This window comes from Penaeus japonicus, unplaced genomic scaffold, assembly GCF_977035675.1.
Source record: "Penaeus japonicus unplaced genomic scaffold, GWHDUDI00000001_assembly GWHDUDI00000034, whole genome shotgun sequence".
Taxonomy (NCBI): domain Eukaryota; kingdom Metazoa; phylum Arthropoda; class Malacostraca; order Decapoda; family Penaeidae; genus Penaeus; species Penaeus japonicus.
The window spans coordinates 11,438,253-11,460,752 of record NW_028234436.1 but is presented as its reverse complement, the minus strand read 5'-3'; the positions used below and the strand labels follow the sequence as shown (position 1 = coordinate 11,460,752).

Here is a 22,500-nt window from a genome sequence, read left to right as displayed (position 1 = left end):
TCTCTCTCTCTCTCTCTCTCTCTCTCTCTCTCTCTCTCTCTCTCTCTCTCTCTCTCCTCTTCCTCTTTCTCTCTATCTATTCTTCCTCTCTCGATCTATCTATCTATCTTTCTTTCTTTCTTCTTCCTCTCTCTCTCTCTCAAACCCTTTCTCTCGTCGTTGCGTCACTGGCAAATACCATCACGATCCCTACCTCTTGCACGGTGACTCAGACCCAAAAATGTCAATCTCATCTAACGAAAACTAATTACTATTTTATCCTTAAGAAAGTAACAGGATAACTATTCTATTCCCGCGCGCGTCTCGAACCAAGCGCTGCCGTGCCATCAAACCCCGTTAATAACTCCTCTTAATGAGCTAATGGGATCAACCTAACTCGATCGAATTGAACTCTATTAGTTTGAAATATCATCTCAAAAGGTAATAGATGGGCGCTGATTATGAGAATAGAAGGTGGAACGGCTTCTCGAAGATCTGTTGAGGGAGGCGTAGTGGCCGGGGTATTGATCGCTTTTTGGCCTATGGCGTGTGTGTGTTCGTGTGTTTATTTGTTTTTTTTTTATTTTTCCTTCGTTCCTGTATGTGTGTTTCTTTGGTTATTTATAATACTCTTGTTGTGGTAAATTTGGAAAACTTGAATATATTTTCAGATAATGTCATTATTCTAATCTGTTGTCTTTGATAATGATACTGACAAAATAAGAATGATATTAATGGTGGCAATAATAATAGCCATGATCGATAGTAATCATAATAATAGTAATAATTTCATGTTATCTACAGCATCATTAACTTTGTTATTATTGTTATTTGTATGGTTATTATCATTATCACTATCATTATCATATTCATCATTAATATATCATTATCCTTTTAATAACCTCATCATTTTTATCCTCACTATCGCTATTACTACCATCAATATTACACTTCTACCAATATTATGATTATGATCATAATCATCAACATTATCACAATTATCATAACTATCATAACCATCATCATTACTACCCTCATTGTTACCAAAGTCTTTATAATCACCATCATTATCATCAATTCTTTCACCATCAATTATCAATTATTATCATGACTCTCTTTCGTCAAAACAAGAGAAAAACAACGACAGTAAAAAAACAAACAGCTATACATAAGGATGTATATAACATTACCATTATCAACGAAAACACCAGCTGTAACAACATTATTTGTGTGACGTCACGTATGTCAACGAAGACGAAGAAAAGAGAGAAAGAGATTGAAGGAAAAAAAAAAACTCAATTAATGTAAAATAATTCTTAAGGCTATGAGCGTGGCATACATACAACTTATCCTGAGGCCGTTCTGGCACTCTCCGTGAGTAATCAATGCGATGAAACTGCATTATGCTGAGAGAAGGGGAGAGGGAAGGAGAGAGAGAGAACGGGGGAGGGGAGGGAGGGAGAGATAGAGAGAGAAGGGGAGAGGGAAGGAGAGAGAGAGAACGGGGGAGGGGAGGGAGAGAGAGATAGAGAGAGAAGGGGAGAGGGAAGGAGAGAGAGAGAGCGGGGGAGGGGGGGGGGGGAGAGAGATAGAGAGAGGAAGGGGAGAGGGAAGGGGAGAGAGAGAACGGGGGAGGGGGAGGGAGAGAGAGAGATAGAGAGAAGTAGGGAGGGAGGGAGAGAGAGAAGGGGAGAGAGAGAACGGGGGAGGGGAGGGAGAGAGAGATAGAGAGAAAAGGGGAGAGGGAAGGAGAGAGAGAGAACGGGGGAGGGGAGGGAGAGAGAGATAGAGAGAGAAGGGGAGAGGGAAGGAGAGAGAGAGAACGGGGGAGGGGAGGGAGAGAGAGGTAGAGAGAAAAGGGGAGAGGGAAGGAGAGAGAGATAGAAAGAGAAGGGGAGAGAGAGAACGGGGGAGGGGAGGGAGAGAGAGATAGAGAGAGAAGGGGAGAGGGAAGGAGAGAGAGAGAACGGGGGAGGGGAGGGAGAGAGAGATAGAGAGAGAAGGGGAGAGGGAAGGAGAGAGAGAGAACGGGGGAGGGGAGGGAGAGAGATAGAGAGAGAAGGGGAGAGGGAAGGAGAGAGAGAGAACGGGGGAGGGGAGGGAGAGAGAGATAGAGAGAGAAGGGGAGAGAGAGAACGGGGGAGGGGAGGGAGAGAGAGATAGAGAGAGAAGGGGAGAGGGAAGGAGAGAGAGAGAACGGAGGAAGGGGAGGGAGAGAGAGAGAGAGAAAAGGGGAGAGGGAAGGAGAGAGAGAGAACGGGGGAGGGGAGGGAGAGAGAGATAGAGAGAAAAGGGGAGAGGGAAGGAGAGAGAGAGAACGGGGGAGGGGAGGGAGAGAGAGATAGAGAGAGAAGGGGAGAGGGAAGGAGAGAGAGAGAACGGGGGAGGGGAGGGAGGGAGAGAGAGAGAGAGAAGGGGAGAGGGAAGGAGAGAGAGAGAACGGGGGAGGGGAGGGAGAGAGAGATAGAGAGAGAAGGGGAGAGGGAAGGAGAGAGAGAGAACGGGGGAGGGGAGGGAGGGAGAGATAGAGAGAGAAGGGGAGAGGGAAGGAGAGAGAGAGAACGGGGGAGGGGAGGGAGAGAGAAATAGAGAATGAGAAGGATAGGGCAAGCGAGAGAAAGAAAGAGCGAATGAGAAACAGGATAGGAAGAAGGGCTGGCCAGCGGAGAGAGAGAGAGAGAGAGAGAGAGAGAGAGAGAGAGAGAGAGAGAGAGAGAGAGAGAGAGAGAGAGAGAGAGAGAGAGAGAGAGAGAGAGAGAGAGAGAGCGGCACTCGGGAGAACGTGAGAGCGCACGCCCGTGAATACTCTGCCCTTTGAAGTGAAGGACGACGAGTGACGGCGCACGATGATTGCTTTCGACGCCCTCAAGTACAAGACGCAAATCAAAAGCAAACAAGCAGCGAGCTATGTTGCCATCGCCAGAGGATGTCAAAGCCATCCGTACAGCGGCTTGTTTATGTTCGCATGACGACCCCGCTAAGACGAACCCCTAAGGCGAGGGGGCGTTGGCACCGCTCGGAGGATCTTCCCGGCCTTCGTCAGAAGAACGGCGGTTGGACGGAGGCCCTACGGATGAGGGTAACGCCGACCCGGACGGCTTGATGGGGGAGGGGGGGAGGGGAGGATCGAGTTGACGTGGTATCAGAGAGCGTGTTGGAAAGAGAAAAGAAAAGAAAAAAGTCCCTTGAAGTATTAATGACAGTGTCCCTCGCGACAGGAAGCCACTTATCTCTCTCCTAAGACATCTGGATCGCTGGGTTTCTCCGCTCGAAGCCTTCAGTCTCGGGCGCTGTGGTCTTCTGGGACGGAGGGCGCGACTAGGCTTGGTGTCCTGGGATTCGAAGGCTGTGATTCGGTGACTCTTGGTGTCTCTTCGCGGGTGTGTTTCCGAGTGAAGGACGGATTGAGTGCTGCTGCGTTCCCTTGGCCGCCAAGACTGCTTTCAGAGTGACTCGTTCTCTCTCTCTCCCCCCCCTCCCCCTTTTTTCGACTCGTCAGTGCCCCATGGGTTCCTCTGATTTGAGCAAGACCTTAGTGACCTTTGAGGCCTTTCCTTGGATGGGGTTTCGAGGGACACTCGGGCATATTACTACCTCGTTCCCTTGGCCGCCAAGACTGCTTTCACAGTGACCCGTTTTCAACCTCGACTTGTCAGTGCCACAGGGAGTGCCAAAGACATCCCCATGAGAAACTAACCGATTGTGAGACGAGAGAGAGAGAGATAAAAAAAAAATAATAATAAAAACAGGGATCGAGTCGTTTTAATTAAAGCGATGAAAAACGATTTCTTTAACGGCATTGACCAGCGGGCACTTTGCCAAGACATCATGGCACCCAGGAAGATGATGGGGTTCGTGCCAGAAGAGATGCCACTGATGTATGGCACTTCGCAGGATCCGAGATTGTGTCAGCCCACCTTGGCTCTCCTTCTCCTTCTCAATTCGAGTGTCAGTATTTCGATAGAATCAGCTATGATGGCGAACACACACGCAAGCATAGTCACAGATAGAAAGCATATTGTTACAAGTTTTCTACCTTTGTATATTCGTGATTTCTTTTTCTTTCTTTTTTTCTTTTATTTATTTATTTATTTATTCATTATTAACTAGATTAGATGTATACGTTAATGGCAACAATTACCAAGCTTTACAAATATCCACATGATAAACACAGAAGATTTTATAAATTACCACAATGAAAATTGTGATATTGATAACAACAATAACGAAACTAATAATAATAACAACAATAATAATAACAAAAATAATAACGATAATATCAATAGTAATAATAATGATCATAATAACAAAAAGAATAAAATAGTTTTGTGTTTCTATTACTACTTTTATCATTATCATCATCACTACCATTATCATCATAATCATCATTAATCATAATTACTATCAATATCCCGATCACGGAAATAAATAACCAAGTGAATAAAACATTTTCCTCTTTAACATAATGCGATCAGTGTCCTCTAAGATGCTCAAGAAGATAACGATGCATCCTTTTCTTTTTACTCACAAAAATAATAAAACAAAAAGTTAATTCATTATACTTTACAAAATAATACATGAACGCAAAGACAGACTCACGGATACGTTTTGCATAAAAGTTCAATTCTTTCAACTTTGTGTTTTATGCCTTTTTCCTTTTTTTTTTTTTAATGATGATGATAATGATTATTATTGTTGTTAGATTTTTTTTTTATTAAGATGATTATTTATATTGCTGTTGGTGTTATCGTTATTTTTAATTTTGTATATACTATTATTATCATACTTATTGTTTATAGGATTACGCTTATAATTATCACCGTAATCATTGCATCAATAATCATGATCATCGTTGTGTATTTTTATCATTAATGTTGCTGTTATCTATTTTATTGTTAACATTATTATCATAATTGATTTAATAGTTATTATTACTATTGTTGTCATCATTCCCATCATTATCATTATCATTGTTATCATTATCATCAACATTATCAGTACTACTAGCAGCATAAACAGTAGTTGTTACATTATTAGTATTATCGTTATAAACATTATTAATATTATTATTATTAGCATTATCACTGATCTCTTTATCTTTATCATTATTATCATTTTTGTGATTGTTATTATCATCTTTATCATTAGTAGTCTTTCTGCCTCTCTCGCTCTCTCTCTCTCTCTCTCTCTCTCTCTCTCTCTCTCTCTCTCTCTCTCTCTCTCTCTCTCTCTCTCTCTCTCTCTCTCTCTCTCTCTCTCTCTCTCTCTCTCTCTCTCTCTCTCTCTCTCTCTCTCTCTCTTCCTCTCTCTCTCTTTCACACCCTCACTCTCACTCTCTTACAATCCGTCTTCCTTTATTTCTAACGAATATATTTATGTATGTGTGTGTGCGTGCGTGCGTGCGTGCGTGCGTGCGTGTGTGTGTGTGTGTGTGTGTGTGTGTGTGTGTGTGTGTGTGTGTGTGTGTGTGTGTGTGTGTGTGTGTGTGTGTGTGTGTGTGTGTGTGTGTGTTTGTTTATGCATTACTACCGCACATCTATTCCCTTCATCCCTACCCCCCTCCCTATTTCTTGCCTCTATGCCTCCTCTAACCCGCCCTCTCCCTTCCCCCCACAGAAGGACGAGTTCAACCCCGGCAGCGCGCGACCGCCCTTACTCCACGCCCATCCCGATATGGGCGCTAACCTCCCCTTCAGAAAGCAGAAGACGCCGCCCACGCCCACTCCCACCGCCCCCATGGCCGCCCAAGCTGTTGATCGTATTAAGGAGTGAGTATCGTGTTATTCTTAAGTCTTGTGTTATTCTTAAGTCTTGTGTTATTCTTAAGTCTTGTGTTATTCTTAAGTATTGTGTTATTCTTGAGTACTGTGTTATTCTTAAGTCTTGTGTTATTCTTATTTACTTTCTGATGGGGATTTGCGAACAAGGTCACAAGGTCTCATGCGAGGTCATGGATACGGGTGAGTGAGGTCAAGTTTAGGTAAAGGATAAGCGAGCGAAGTATAATGCAAATTCTAGTCAACAAAAAAAAATATCAAGTGAAAAAAAAAAAATCAAAATTCGTCGGTCGAGATGCAATGCAATCGCTCGTTATAATCATTATTAATATAATTATTATCAATATTATTATTACTAGCATTATCATCGATGTCTTTATCTTTATCTCGGAATAAATACAAGAGAAATGCCTTCCTAGTGACCGGCGAATCTGATCATTCAGTGCCATAGCATTATCGCAGGGCATAATAAGTGCCATTAATAATAAAAATACGATGTCTACGAATAACAGCACAAACCACAAGGCATATTGCATAACATGAACGGCATTTGCATGACATTACGTGCGTTTTTGACACACTGAAATAACTAGTTTACAGGATGCCTCCTCATGCTATCACACAGGATGTCAGGATGATCTCACATAGGAGGGGAGGGGAAGGGAGGGGGGGGGGAAGATGGGATAGGGAGAAGGACGGGGGAGGAGGGAGGGAGGGGAGGGGAGGGTGGAGAGATGGGATGGGGAGAAGGACGGGGGAGGAGGGAGGGGAGGGGAGGGGGGATGGGGGGGAGAGATGGGATAGGGAGAAGGACGGGGGAGGAGGGAGGGAGGGGGGAGGGGGGGAGAGATGGGATGGGGAGAAGGACGGGGGAGGGAGGGGAGGGGAGGGGGGAGGGGTGGGATGGGGAGAAGGACGGGGGAGGAGGGGGGGAGGGGAGGTGGGTAAGATGGGATAGGGAGGGGAGGGGAAGGGAGGGGGGGGGGAGATGGGATGGGGAGAAGGACGGGGGAGGGGAGGGGAGGGGGGGGGAGGGGGGAGAGAGGGGAGAGGGAGAAGGGGAGAGGGAGGGGAGGGGGGGGTGGAGAGATGGGATAGGGAGAAGGACGGGGGAGGGAGGGGAGGGGAGGGAAGGGGATGGGGAGAAGGACGGGGGAGGGAGGGGAGGGGAGGGGAGGGGGGAAAGATGGGATAGGGAGAAGGACGGGGGAGGGAGGGGAGGGGAGGGAAGGGGATGGGGAGAAGGAGGGGGAGGGAGGGGAGGGGAGGGGAGGGGGGAGAGATGGGATGGAAGGGGGGGGAGAGAGGAGGGAGGGGAGGGAAGGGGATGGGAAGAAGGAGTGGGAGGGAGGGGAGGGGAGGGGAGGGGGGAGAGATGGGATGGGGAGAAGGAATGGGAGAGGGAGGGGAGGGGAGGGGGGGGGAGAGATGGGATGGGGAGAAGGAGTGGGAGGGAGGGGAGGGGAGGGGAGGGGGGAGAGATGGGATGGGAAGAAGGACGGAGGAGGGAGGGGAGGGGAGGGGGGAGAGATGGGATGGGAAGAAGGATGGAGGAGGGAGGGGAGGGGAGTGGAGGGGGGAGAGATGGGATGGGAAGAAGGACGGAGGAGGGAGGGGAGGGGAGTGGTGGAGAGATGGGATGGGGAGAAGGCCGGGGTGGAGGGAGGGGAGGGGAGGGGGGAGAGATGGGATGGGGAGAAGGACGGGGGAGAGGGGAGGGAGGGATGGGGTAGTCTACACGTGTCAATCATAAATAAAAAACTCCCATCATCTTTTTTGATTTTCGTTATTTCGATATCAAGTACAAGTGTGAGTGCGGGCAACGGTCAGATACGTATGTGGTTTGAGTTGCCTTTGTTTATTGATGAGAGGATGTGGATGTGATGATAACATAAATACACAGATAAACACATTTACACACTGTATGCACACAGATATACACATTCACATACTGTATACACAGATGTACACATTCACATTCTGTATACACACAGATATACACATTTACACATTGTATACACACAGACGTACACATTCACATACTGTATACACACAGACGTACACATTCACATACTGTATACACACAGATGTACACATTCACATACTGTATACACACAGATGTACACATTCACATTCTGTATACACACAGATGTACAGATTCACATACTGTATACACACAGATGCATACATTTACAGACTGTATGCACACAGATGTGCACATCTGCAGATAGTATACACATATTGTACATACATGGATGTACACGTTTACAAACTATATAAACATAGATATGCATATTCATATACTGTACACACACACATATATATACACATTTACATACTGTACACACAGACAAATGGATGTACACAATCACATACTGTACACACAGGAATGTACACATGTTCACATTCATAAACCGCATTATAAGTAAGTCAAAACCCAAGTTCTTATAAGTAAACCACCTAAGAGTCAAAGGGTAAACACCCAGACACGTGCGTGACTCTGCAGGTTAGCCACTTGTTTACATCTTAGATATATGCATTTTGATAATTAATTAAATCCCAGATGTCATTTGTCGCGATAGCTTTTCGGAGTTAAAACGTTTTGATTTTCTCCAGAGGAGGCGATGGCTGATATAATTTTTTTTTTCTTAATGATTGATGTCGCTCGGCGAGTGATGCGGCTTGTATGTCGAAAGATTATCTTTCAATGTTTGGTAGTTAAGGTCACGATGGAAATATGAGAGAAAAGACGAGAGAGAGAAAGGGAGGGAGGGAGGGAGGGAGGGAGAGAGAGAGAGAGAGAGAGAGAGAGAGAGAGAGAGAGAGAGAGAGAGAGAGAGAGAGAGAGAGAGAGAGGAGAGAGAGAGAGGGGAGAGAGAGAGAGAGAGAGAGAGAGAGAGAGAGAGAGAGAGAGAGAGAGAGAGAGAGAGAGAGAGAGAGAGAGAGAGAGAAAGAGAGAGAGACAGACAGACAGACAGAGAGAGGGGGAGAAAAAAACTGAGAGAAACACAGAGAGAGTGAGAGACAGAGAGAGGGTAGATAGAGAGAGAAATAAGAAAAATGAGATAACGTTACTCCTGGTTCTCATAAATGATATCAAAAGCAACGCGCTGCTACATTTATGCAATCGTCTCGATTCTGAACCTCGACTGAAGTTACCGCCAAGATAACAAAGACCGACAATTAAAGCTACGCATTACACTTAATTCACAAAAAATGAAAAAAGAAACAAACAAAAAAAAAACTGCCGTGACAAAAACATGCCCAAAAGCAAATCGAAAAACCTCACTTTAATCACGAATTCTGAAGTAGTTGCTTGTGACAGTTACAAAGACCCTTGCGATGTCACTCGCAGGGATGGAAAGGTCAGCGTCATCGTACAAACAAACATCTCAATACACGGATTTGCTAGATCTTCTTATAAGAAGTTAGATCACGAAGGCGCAACAAAACGCGATGAGTGAGACAATGGCGGGCGGGGGGCGGGGAGGGTAAGCGCAGTGGATGGAATGGCAGTCGTGAGGGGATACAGGCGCAAGAGTAGTAATGGCGGGACATTAATTATGCATTTTGGTCTTGGCGAATTAAGTAGTTTTGTTTAATTCTTTACGTTGAGGATTTTTGTTTTGTTCTGTTTTTGTTTTTTCGTTTATTTTATAAATAAATTTCTTTTTTTTTGATCTACGGTAATTTTTTTTTTTTTCTTACAAATGAAGCATTTTCTTTCTCATTGTTGACTGTAGCTTCAGTCTTTCATCATCTTCATCTTTCCCCTCTTAACTGAATACCTAAGAAAAACAAATACGACACAGTCATCACGACCTCAAAGTCATCACCAATGTCACCCAGCATTAATTAAATGACCTCTGACCTTACCCACTAGCAGTCACCACGAAACACCTCAAAATCACCCCCCAAAATCTGTATTCCATGACCTCTGACCTCCCTTAACCCCTATCACCCCTAGTTGCAACATTGTATTCCATGACCTCTGACCTCCCTTAACCCCTCTCACCCCTAGTTGCAACAGATCCCGAGCGTGACCCTGAAGGCACGGACGTCACCTTATCTTTCCCACAGTGCCACGACCGCCTAGGTGACGCGGTGCCATCGTACTGGTTGACTAATGTTCATTGACAGACTATCTGGCCTCAAGGTCATTCCGCTCTCAGACAGGCGGGCTAATAGACTGACTCGCTGTCAGTGCTGACTGGGCTGAGGTGTTCTTACTGTTTTTGTTGTTCTTTTGTTTTTGTTTTTGTGTGTGTATTGAGAAAAAGAACGTGATTTTAAGTCCCTCTGTCCTCGGGCATTAACTAACCCTAACATAGCATAACATAATATTACATGATATAACATAACACAAGGCAACATTACATAATGTATCATATAACATAGCATAACATATCGTAACATAACATAACATGACATCACCTTACTTATTCTTTCCTATATTAACACAACACAACATAACACATCACAACACAACATACAACATAACACATCACAACAAAACAACACAACACAACACAACAAAACATAACATAACACAACATAACCTATCTATGCAATCCTCTCCTATCTTATCCCATCCTGTCCTCTCCTCTCCTCTCCTCTCCTCTCCTATTCTATCCTGTCCTTTCTTATCATCTCCTATCCTAATCTAGCCTCGCCTGTTCTAATTTAAACAAGAGAGCATAAGGTCTGGGAAAAATGAAAACCGGACAGACCCTTAGAAAGATCATATACCTTCAAGGTCAATTACTGTACCAAACTGTTTAGCTGTGTGATTGTTCAAATATCCGCGTGACTGTTCATCTCTCAAACTGTTCAGCTGTGTGATTGTTCATTTCTCAGATGGTTCAGATATGTGACTGTTCATATTTCAAAGTGACTGTTCATCTATCACACTATTCAGTTCTGTGATTGTTCATATTTCAAAGTGACTGTTCACCTCTCAAACCTCCCAGTTGTGTGACTGTTCATCTCTCATACTGTTCAAGCCCAGGTGTGTGACTGTTCATATTTCTAAGTGACTGTTCAAATATCAAAGTGACTGTTCACCTCTCAAACCGCCCAGTTGTGTGACTGTTCATCTCTCAAAGTATTCAGCTGCGTGACTATTCATTCCTCAAACGAGTCAGCTGTTAACAGTCACAATAACCATCCACCAAGTTTTCCGTCCGCCTTTGTCAACCACGATTTAAAAGCGAAAAGCTGATGATTTAAAGGTTTTCAGAGACGGCCGCAGATTAAATGAACAAAGGATATAACGAAGGGATGTTAATGACGAAAGAGAACTGATTAGATTAGAGGCGCCATGTGTTCTGAATTATGCTTGGTGATAATTCGATGATTGGAGTGCATAAGTAATAACGTGAGATAAAAGGGGTAAGTCAACAATAAACAAGTGTCTCCTTGCTTAGGCACTCTGTCCAGGCATCCTAACCGGCTCGTAGCTACGGCTCCTTGCTCGGGATCTCTGCTGTGGCTCCTTCCGGCAGTTTGTCGTGGCGCCCAGCGTGGCTCTTTGCTTCTTATTCCTACCTTTGGCACTATTCTGTGGCTCCTTGCTCAGACAGCCTCCACGGCACCCTGCCATGGCTCCTTGCTCAGACAGCCTCCCCGGCACCCTGTCATGGCTCCTTGCTCAGACAGCCTCCACGGCACCCTGTCATGGCTCCTTGCTCAGACAGCCTCCCCGGCACCCTGCCATGGCTCCTTGCTCAGACAGCCTCCCCGGCACCCTGCCATGGCTCCTTGCTCAGACAGCCTCCCCGGCACCCTGCCATGGCTCCTTGCTCAGACAGCCTCCACGGCTCCCTGCCATGGCTCCTTGCTCAGACAGCCTCCCCGGCACCCTGCCATGGCTCCTTGCTCAGACAGCCTCCACGGCACCCTGCCATGGCTCCTTGCTCAGACAGTCTCCACGGCACCCTGTCATGGCTCCTTGCTCAGACAGCCTCCCCGGCACCCTGCCATGGCTCCTTGCTCAGACAGCCTCCACGGCTCCCTGCCATGGCTCCTTGCTCAGACAGCCTCCCCGGCACCCTGCCATGGCTCCTTGCTCAGACAGCCTCCACGGCTCCCTGCCATGGCTCCTTGCTCAGACAGCCTCCACGGCTCCCTGCCATGGCTCCTTGCTCAGACAGCCTCCCCGGCACCCTGCCATGGCTCCTTGCTCTGGCACGCGCTAAAAAAAACCCAGCTGACACCGCGGGTACATCCGGTGCCATTATCATATTATCTCGTCTCTCTCCGCTTTCTTGTAAGAAATACAAACATACAGATAATGTTGGTCTCATGCTCGTTTTTTTATTTTTCTTTCGAAGAATACAAAGGATGGAATTATTTTCTTTTCCGTTTACTTTTTATTTCCTTTTTCTCTTCCCCTCTTCTTTTCCCGTAAGTGACGAAGAATGTTTTATAATGCCAGACTTTGAGAATGGAAGAAAGCACACATCCGTTGCAAGTCATGTCTCATCTTATTCAATAAATGTATGTACGCTCTTCAAGTATCCAGACTTATATACTTACATCAACATACTTAAGAAACTTACAGACATACATGTGCACACGTGTTTATTAGATAACCAAGTCATATATTCATTCATTCATTCATTAAAATTTACACGCATACATCAGCGAATATGTTTACCCTGAATTCCGGCTTTCATTCATCTTGTTTATTCTAAATAAGAATAGCTTGCAAAGAGTCAACAGAGGCTAAAAAAATACTAGACTACAGCTAGCAGATAGCAGGTTTCGTAGCAGATAGCGAATAAGACAGCTATTAGAGGAAACGCAGTATATGGAAAAGAGTGCATAGTGTATAACATATATGAATGAATGACGGTGGATGAATGACAAAGCAGATACTAGGTTCAGTGCATGATATACAATAAAAAGTGAATGACAAGCAGAAGAGTAGATGCAACACAGTATATGTCAAAGAGTGTATTTCATAATGTATAAAATATGGTGAATGAACCAAAAAGATTAGTAAATACAGCAAAGTACACAGTAAAAAAAAATGCATTATACACACGCTATAGTGAATAAGAAACGGTGAGAGTAGATACAACACAGTATGTGTTATATAGTGCAAGATAGATAACAGGCAGTGAAATGCATCTAGTGCATTCTAAATACCATGGAAGGAAAAAAAAGCAAGTCTGTTGCATAATCATAATTCAAAACAGAACAAACATATGTCATATTTCTTTCACATTGATCTGACAACAAGGAGTCATGCAAATTCATGCGAACACGCGGTACATTAATGTGCTGAGCATGCAGTGTGATGCAGGCGTTGATGTTGCCCTAACAACACGCTCAAGGAAACACAGATTTACATTACCCGATTGCATGCAACTATAGTGATTATCTATATAATTGCACTCAAAGTTGCAACAGTGGTTGGATGTGATGGAGAGAACGAGAGGGGGAGAGGGGAGGGAGGGGCGAAGGGGAGAGGGGAAGGAGGGGCGAAGGGGGGAGGAGGAGAGGGGAGGGAGGGGCTAAGGGGGAAAGGGGAGGGGAGGGAGGGACGAAGGGGGGAGGAGGAGAGGGGAGAAAGGGGCGAAGGGGGAAGAGGGAGAAGGAGAGGGAGGGGCGAAGAAGGAGGGGGAGAGGGGAGGGAGGGGCGAAAGGGGGAGGTGGTGGTATGGCGACCAGTGTGCTCTCGACTCATTATTATGCAACGGATGTGCATGACGGCGCCACGGGAGGAGTGCCACGCGGCTGGCACCTCCTTCCCTCGCGGCCCTTCGCCAATCCTCGCTCTCCACGCCCCCTCACTCCACCTTCCTCTTTCCCTTCTTCTCTAGGGCTCTTCGCTTTTTCGTTCCTTCTTCTCTCTCTCTCTCTCTCTCTCTCTCTCTCTCTCTCTCTCTCTCTCGATATATATATATATATATATATATATATATATATATATATATAAATATATATATATATATATATATATATATATATATATATTATATATATATATATATATATAGTAAGAGAGAGAGAGAGAGAGACATTCAACACTTCCCGCCATGTGCATATTCCTTATTTCTTTGTTTATTCCTCCCCCCCCTCCCCCTCCTGTCCTCGACCCCACAATACCTCGTACTTCCTTATTGTAACCTCTGGCCAAGTGGTCCAACCTATCTCCTTTCTTTCCCATTTCTCTTCATTCTTATCCTTTCCTCTTCTCCATTTCCTTCTTTTTATCATTTTCCCCCCCCCCCCCCCCCGCCCCTCATCTCCAACTAAGGGAATGAAAATCACTCTGGATTAGAAAAAATAAAAATAAATGAATAAAAAATGGGATAAAATACGTAATTTAGATTTAAAAGGAAAATAAGAAATAATACGTGTTTTCACATAATGTTTATCTTTAAAAATTACGTAGTTTTAGACAAAAAAAATCGGAAAAATACATGATTTTAGAAAAGAGAAATTTGAAGAAAATGCGTTAGTTTTACTGTAAACAGAATATGTGGTTTTAGTGTAAAAATGTGTGGAAAAGAAAAGGAAATATCTTGTTTTAGTCTTTCTATTGAACAATTGTTTTTGTATAAGTAATAGTCATATGCAGAGCAACATTTGTTTCATCCTCGCCTCCCCCTCCCTTCTTGAAAATTACTCACGCCCCCACCCCACCCCCCAACCCCCAAATACCAAAAATACCTCACCCCCCTTTACCCCCTTCCCCTTCCATCCCCCCTCCCCCAAAAAAATTAAGAACCTATACGCACTGAAAACAAATAAACGAAAACGAAAAAGAAGAACTGCCATTTCTTTTTCGCTTCTTTTGCAGCACGCCTCGAATTACAGCAGGAGGCGGCCTGGTCATTACGTCATGCAGTCTTTGGGTCTTTGGTTTATTCATGACGGAAAGCGCTCGCGTTGGGGGGAAAAACGCGTTCATTAGAGAACAAGATTATGATTGTGTGTGAGAGGGAGGGAGGATGGGAGAAAGGGGGTAGGGGGGGAGGGAGGATGGGAGAAAGGGGGTAGGGGGGGGAGGGAGGATGGGAGAGAGAAAGAGAGAGGGAGGGAGGGAGGATGGGAAAGAGAGAGGTAGGGAAGATGGGAAAGGGAGATAGAGGTAGGGAGGATGGGAGAAAGAGAGGGAGGGAGGATGGGAGAGAGGGAGGTAGGGAAGATGGGAAAGGGAGAGAGGGAGGGAGGGAGAGAGAAAGAGAGAGGGAGGGAGGGTAGGAGAGAGAAAGAGAGAGGGAGGGAGGGAGGGAAGATGGGAGAGAGAAAGAGAGAGGGAGGGAAGATGGGAGAGAGGGAGGGGGGGAGGATGGGAGAAAGAGAGGGAGGGAGGATGGGAGAGAGGGAGGGAGGGAAGATGGGAAAGGGAGACAGAGGGAGGGAGGATGGGGGAGAGGGAGGGAGGGAGGATGGGAGAGAGAGAAGGAGGGAGGGTGGGAGAGAGAAAGAGAGAAGGAGGATGGGAAGATGGGAGAGAGGGAGGGAGGGAGGATGGGAGAAAGGGAGGTAGGGAGGATGGGAGAAAGAGAGGGAGGGAGGATGGGAGAGAGAAAGAAAGAGGGAGGGAGGATGGGAGAGAAAGAGAGATTGAGGAAGGGAAGATGGGAGAGATGGAGGGAGGGCGGGTGGGAGAGAAGGAGGGCGCATGGGATAAAGAGAGGGAGGGAGGGTGAGAAAGACAGAGGGAGGGAGGATGGGAGCGTGGGAGGGTGGATGAGATAAAGAGAGGGAGAAAGGATGGGGGAGAGAGGAGGGAGGATGGGAGAGAAAGAGGGTGGGAGAGAGGGGGAGAATGTATGGGAGACAGGGGGGAGGAAGAATGGGAGAGAGGGAGGGAGGGAGGAGGGGAAGATGGATAGATAGATAAAGAGAGAGAGAAAGAGTAAGGGTAGACATAGACAAAGAAATATATAGAGCAGAACGGCAGAGAAATAGATAAATAGATAGAAAGAGAGATGGAGGGAGAGATAGCCATTCCGGCATGCGGTGGTTTGTTGCGCCGAAACCTGTTTGCTTTGTGTTGCTTTGTAATGACATAACCGGTTTTCTTATCTTTGCCACATAAGTTGCATCAGGGGTGTTGCATAAGCCAGATAAAAAATAATATCACAATAAGGCTCAATGTTAGCATCAATAGTAACACGCATGATAGCAATAAAAATAACATTAACAATTGTACCTGAAATGCCATCAATAATAACATCAACAATAACTTTTAAAATAAAATAATTAAACACATCAACAGTAACCCATAAATGACATCAATACCTTACAAAATAAAAAATGAATCGCAGCCAATCTATAATCTGAATGAAGGATCACTCATATCTTTTTAAATCGCCTTATACTCAAGGAGTATAAAGCGATCCCATTCATGTCAGTACGAGAGCATTCAGGTCAGCTGATTGAACAGGGCCACTCTCAATCAGCTGATTTGGACGATCAGCTGATCGGGAATTGACCACTCTCGAACAGCTGATTTGTTCTTTTAACATCGAACACAAGCATATCAGCTGATTGGGTATTAGTCACCTTGAACCAACTAATTCGTACGATTGCTGAAGATACTTCCCGATCAGCTGATTAGACATCGGCCAATCACAGGTAGCTGATTCGCACAGACAGTCAGATAAACTAACTAAACACTAGCCAATCAACCGATTCGCTGAACACAATGAACCCCTTCCGATCAGCTGATTCGTTCATCTGACTCGGAACACACAATCAGATCAGCTAATTGGACATTGACTCTAGTTGAACGCACAATTTAGAACGTAATGGCAAGGCTTATCAGGTACCGATGGCGGTCGTGGGCGTCCCTGAAGCACATGCTAATGAAGGACTTCGGCGGCGCAGCGACATGGCTCACACAAAGACGATCGTTGTGTCTTCTTCCCCTTGCGTCTCCTCTCCCGTTCTTTCTTCTTTCTCCTCATTCTCATTCTTATTTTTCTACTTATTTTTTCTTCTTCTTCTTCTCCTCCTCCTCCCCTTCTCTTCCTCCCTCCTCCTCCTCCTCCTCCCTCCTCCATCTATCCTCCTCCCTCCCTCTTCTTCCCCCTACCTCCTCCCCTATCCTTTTCCTCCTCACTCCTCCTTCTCCTTTTCCCTCTTTCTTCTCCCTCTCCTCCCCATTCTGCCTCCTCTTTTTTTATTCCATTTACTTTCTTCTTCCCCTCCTCTTCTTTCTTCTTCCTACAGCAATTCTATGAGAAGGAGAGGATGGGGAGGGAAGGAGGAAGGAAGAGGGGAGGGGAGGGAAGGGAGAGGGAAAGGCGAAGAAAGGAGGAGGGAGATGGCAGGAGGAGGGGTAGGGGTGACAGCGACGGAGGGCTAAAGGAGAGGGGGAGGAGGAGGAGGGGGTGGGGAAGGGAGATGGAAGATGAGTAGACTGTCATAAGAAAAAGGAAAAGGTGACGTCATTCAAACAACGGAAGTAAATTCCGATTATCGAGGCTTTTACTCATACTTACGACAAGGGGAGGGGGGGGGGGTTAGAGAGAGAGAATGAGAAAGTAAATACGTAGATATATATATATGTGATCCGCTTGTGTGTGCATGTGTTTATGCGTGCGTGTGTTTGGGTATGCGTGTGTGTTAGACAATACCCTGTGTGATGGTGATGGTGATGATGATGACGAGGAGGAGGAGGAAGAAGAAGAAGAAAAAGAAGAAGAAGATGATGATGATGATGATAATGGTAATGATAATGATAATACACCATACTTTCAGTATACATCATATCATCATGAGTACCAAAAACCACTAGATGTTTCAGAACTCGTCTGGCAGCGCAACCCGAAGTTGACTGGATGCCCTTTCTAATAAGACGGGGATTCGAACGTGGGACCATGACATTGGAAGATAAGCTTGTGTATTTGTGTGCTTATGTTTTTTTATGTTTTTTTTTTTTTTCAGGATGGAGGGAGGGAGCGGGGGGGAAGGAGGGGGGGTTATCGGAGATTTAGTAGTATCGGAATCTTCTTTAGTCTTGTGGATGAAATAAATACAAAGGATTTAATGAGAGCCATCTTTTCGGGGTGAAGGATTACGTTATTTCGATATCGCTGACGATAGGAAGGATTTAAAGGACTTTCTCGAGGGATTTGGGTGTGTGTGTGTGTTTGTGATTTTTTTTTTTGTGTGTGTATATGTGTGTGTGTGTGTATATGTGCGTGTGTGTGTGTTTGTGTGTGTGTATATGTGCGTGTGTGTGTGTTTGCGTGTGTGTGTATATGTGCGTGTGTGTGTGTTTGTGTGTGTGTATATGTGCGTGTGTGTGTATATGTGCGTGTGTGTGTGTGTGTATGTGTCTGTGTGTGTGTGTGTGTGTTTGCGTGTGTGTGTATATGTGCGTGTGTGTGTGTGTGTGTATGTGTCTGTATGTGTGCGTGTGTGTGTGTGTGTGTGTGTGCGTGTGTGTGTTAATGTGTTTGTTTGTATGTATGTGTGCCGCTTCCACCTCGCCCCCCCTCCCCCTCCACCCCACCCACACCTACAAAAACGCACCCCGACTTCCACCACCAGTGCTTCCATTTCCGATCTACCAACTACTCTGACTCGCAGTGAACTAGAGGGGGGCTTCCGGTCGAGTAAATACGTAAATACGTAAACATGTAAATACACAGGGTTCTCCGTACCCATGCGTAGCGCTGGTGACAGTGGCTGTTTCCATTACGCATTGTGGCCGTGGGCTTCCCGGCTAACGCATATAAGAACGCATGCACCCCAACGCACACGCACTTGCATACACATCCGTGCATACACACATATACATACACACACAAATAAACACACTAAACACACACGCCCCCACACACACACACACACACACACACACACACACACACACACACACACACACACACACACACACACACACACACACACACACACACACACACACACACACACACACACACACATACTCACACTAATACATATACAAAAACATACACACGTACAAAAACACACACAAATACCCCCACCACACACACACACATAAATACCCCACACACACACACACGTATAAACACACACACGCACACACACACGTATAAACACACACACGCACACACACACGTATAAACACACACACGCACACACACATATCCTTTCTCCTTACAAAAACACACACGAAAAAAAAAAAAAAAAAAGGATTTCTTTACTCAGAAAGTGACGAAGGAAAGTAAGTTTTAAAAGAAATTAAAGGATTTACAAAGATAGATATATATATTCTTCAGATTTCCGTTCTTAAGCTAAAGACTGTTGCATTAAACTTTTTTCCATGTAATTAACACACATAGATAAATGTACAATCGCAAACGCACAAGGATTCATACAAACATTTACACACACAGACAGAGGCAGCCAGAGACAGAAACAGAGAGAGACAGAGACAGAGACAGAGACAGACATATATACATATAAACAGACAAACAGAGCGGAAGACTGATCTTTTATCTCTCTCTCTCTCTATCTCTATCTATCTATCTATCTCTCTCTCCCTCTCTCTCTCTCCATCTTTCCTCACATCTCTTTCTCCTTACATTTTTTTTCTCCCTATCTATCTATCTATCTATCTATCTCTCCCTCTCTCTCTCTCTCCATCTTTCCTCACATCTCTTTCCCCTTACATTCTCTCTATCTATCTATCTGTCTATCTATCTATTTATCTATCTATCCCTCTCTCTCTCTCCATCTTTCTTCCCATCTCTTTCTCCTTACACACACACACACTCTCTCTCTCTCTCTCTCTCTCTCTCTCTCTCTCTCTCTCTCTCTCTCTCTCTCTCTCTCTCTCTCTCTCTCTCCTCTCTCCTCTCTCTCTCTCTCTCCTCTCTCCCTCTCTCCCTCTCTCTCTCTCCCTCTCTCCCCCTCTCTCTCTCTCCCTCTCTCCCTCTCTCCCTCTCTCTCTCTCTCTCTCTCTCTCTCTCTCCCTCCCCCTCCCCCTCCCTCCCTCTCCCTCCCCTCCTCCTCCCTCTCTCTCTCTCTCTCTCTCTCTCTCTCTCTCTCTCTCTCTCCCTCTCTCCCTCCCTCCTCCTCTCTCTCTCCTCTCCTCTCTCTCTCTCCTTCTCTCTCTCTCTCGCTCTCCCTCTCTCCCTCTCTCCCTCTCCTCCCTCTCCCTCGCCCTCTCCCTCTCTCTCTCCCTCCCTCCCTCCCTCCCTCCCTCCCTCCGTCCCTCCGTCCCTCCTCCCTCTCTCTCTCTCTCTCTCTCTCTCTCTCTCTCTCTCTCTCCCTCTCTCTCTCTCTCTCTCTCTCTCTCTCTCTCTCTCTCTCTCTCTCTCTCTCTCTCTCTCTCTCTCTCTCTCTCTCTCTCTCTCTCTCTCTCTCTCTCTCTCTCTCCCTCTTTCTCTTTCAGAATACATCCGGCGGACAACATCTCACGCGTTCTAATTTCTCTTTCGTCTTTTGGTAGGATGTTGTGAATTAAAGGATATTTCTACATCCCTCCCTATCTGTACTATATTTAACTGTCTATCTATCTGTCCATCTGTCTGTTTGGCTGTCTGTCTTTCCATCTGTTTTTATTTCTTTCTCTCTCTATCTATCTTTCTTTCTCTCTCTCTCTCTCTCTCTCTCTCTCTCTCTCTCTCTCTCTCTCTCTCTCTCTCTCTCTCTCTCTCTCTCTCTCTCTCTCTCTCTCTCTCTCTCTCTCTCTCTCTCTCTCTCTCTCCTTCTCTCTTTCCCTGTCTCCCGATTTACCGATACATCAATCAATCTGTCTGTCAACTTGTCAATCCCGTCAATCCATTAAAAGTCTATCTGTGTGTCTGTCCGTTCTTTCTGTCTTCCTGTCTGTCTATCCGTATTACGCCATCTCGTATCATTCGCAATCGGAGGAAATCACATACTATGTTCATCAAAGATGTACGTTTCACAAATGAAAAATAACACTACATAATGAAAAATAAAGGACATTTAAATAGGTCTCCCTCATACGACATTTGGAAGGCAGTAGGTAAGGGGGGGAAGGAGAAGGGGGGTTTTGGGGGGTTGGGGGGTACATGACTAACACTCACGCACGCACGCACGCTCACACGGACGGATACGAGGTAAACGCACGCACAAACGCACGCACATTCCGACTCACTCATATCTACATCCTTTACTTTTCCTCTCTTACTCCCCCCCACCCCACCCCCCCACCCCCACCCCAATGTCCTAAGTTGCATTATAAAAAGCCCCGATGGCCTCGTCTTCTTGATCATTTTCAACGCAACTCCTGCACTGATCAGGTCTTCAGTAAGAACCTCGTTTGAACTTTGGTTGCGACGATGCATTGGCTTTGTTACCGGCGTCCGAGGTAAATGGATTTTTTTGTTTCATTATTGTTTTATATGTGACTTTATTTTAAGTATTTCTTTAATCTATTTTTTTCATATTTTTCATATGTAAGTGTCAAAAAATTAACAGTGGAAGATAGTGACCTCAAATTGGCTAAATGTTGCATTATCAATATTGCAACATCGATCAGCATTACTCAACGAATCTACGAACTATATCAACAGATGTATCAAGTCATCGTCGAAATAAATAATAATATCATAATTCTGATTGCTATCATTGCAACACATTCTTCATTATGCAAATGATTACCGTTCTCGGCGTTATTATTCTATTGGTAATTTTTTTTCCGAAATGCGCCGCGTTAGTAAATACCATGAAAGTGGTATCAATGGATTTCTCTCAATCTCATATATAGTGGATATGATATAGTGGATATTTAATGGATTCTGTATCCCACAATCTGGGTCTTGATAGTAGGGGGGGGAAAGGGGGAGGGGGGCATGAAGTTTATCAGGGAAATTGCGGGGTAATATATGAATGAATTGCATTGTGTACCTTAGTTTCATCATATATTTGTCTACTGTAAAATAAAAATGTTGAAGATGCGGTTTCTTTACGGTTTAACTCACCCGCATGGCGTACCGTGTGCATAGCGATCAAACGATAAGGATTTTTTTTTATAAAGTATAGGTATAGGTGCAGATTTTGAATTTTGTTTTCGGGGTATTTTTGTCTACACGAGCAAAGAACAACAACAACAACAACGACAACTTATACATGAAAAACAAGGACAACAACAAGAACAACAAGGAAAACAGGAACTACAGCAACGAAAATAATAACAACAACATCAGTAACAAGCAAAACAACACAAGCAAAAACAGCAACAATAATGTCATCAACAACAACAAGAGACAACATCAACTACAACTACCAACAACAGAACAACATCAACAAGCAAAGAAAGATGAACAATTAAAGAGAAAAAAGATAAAAAAAAGGAAAAAAAAGGAGCCGCTCAAAACGTTCGCACCTCGGAATGCGCACTGTAGTGGGAGGGGTGGGGAAGGAGGGGGAGGGGGAGGGAGGAGGGGGGTTTAAGGGAAAGGGGAGGGATTCCTTAAATATTCTTTCACCATTTGATGTATTTGGTTTTCTTTGTCCTTTGTGCACGTGGAGGGTGGAGTGGATGAGGAGGAGGGGGGGGGGAGACTTGCACTCTGTCCCGCCCTTCCAAGCACCCCCTCACCTCCCCTCCCTCACCTCCCCTCCCCCACCCCTTCCCCCGCTTTGGCTATTGTGTCAGTAAAGTGAGAGACAAAAATAGACATTGGCTGATGATAAGGAAGAAGAAGAAAGAGAGAGAGAGGAAGAAGATAGGAAGAGAGGAAGAAGAGAGAGAGAGAGAGAGAGGGGAAGAGACACGGAGATGAGAAATAATAGAAGAAATCAGGGAAGA

At 45.2% G+C, this 22,500-nt stretch overlaps 2 protein-coding genes across 6 annotated transcripts in view; one reads left to right on the top strand and one right to left on the bottom strand.

Moving 5' to 3' along the window:
• The window catches only part of LOC122247341 (uncharacterized), a 127,961-nt gene that overhangs the window by 61,606 nt on the left and 43,855 nt on the right, over positions 1-22,500 (bottom strand). The gene's annotated exons all lie outside the window — the stretch shown is intronic.
• LOC122247340 (BTB/POZ domain-containing protein 6) overlaps positions 1-22,500 on the top strand; it is a 108,385-nt gene that overhangs the window by 52,416 nt on the left and 33,469 nt on the right. For 4 of the 5 annotated variants that reach the window (XM_086530807.1, XM_043006562.2, XM_086530808.1 and 1 more), the window contains one exon: positions 5,596-5,747. In XM_086530807.1, coding sequence (XP_086386933.1) covers positions 5,596-5,747 — 152 coding nt within the window. Of the gene's footprint in view, positions 1-2,976; positions 3,928-5,595; positions 5,748-22,500 lie in introns of those variants that run through there. The other variant, XM_043006561.2, reaches the window with a different exon arrangement.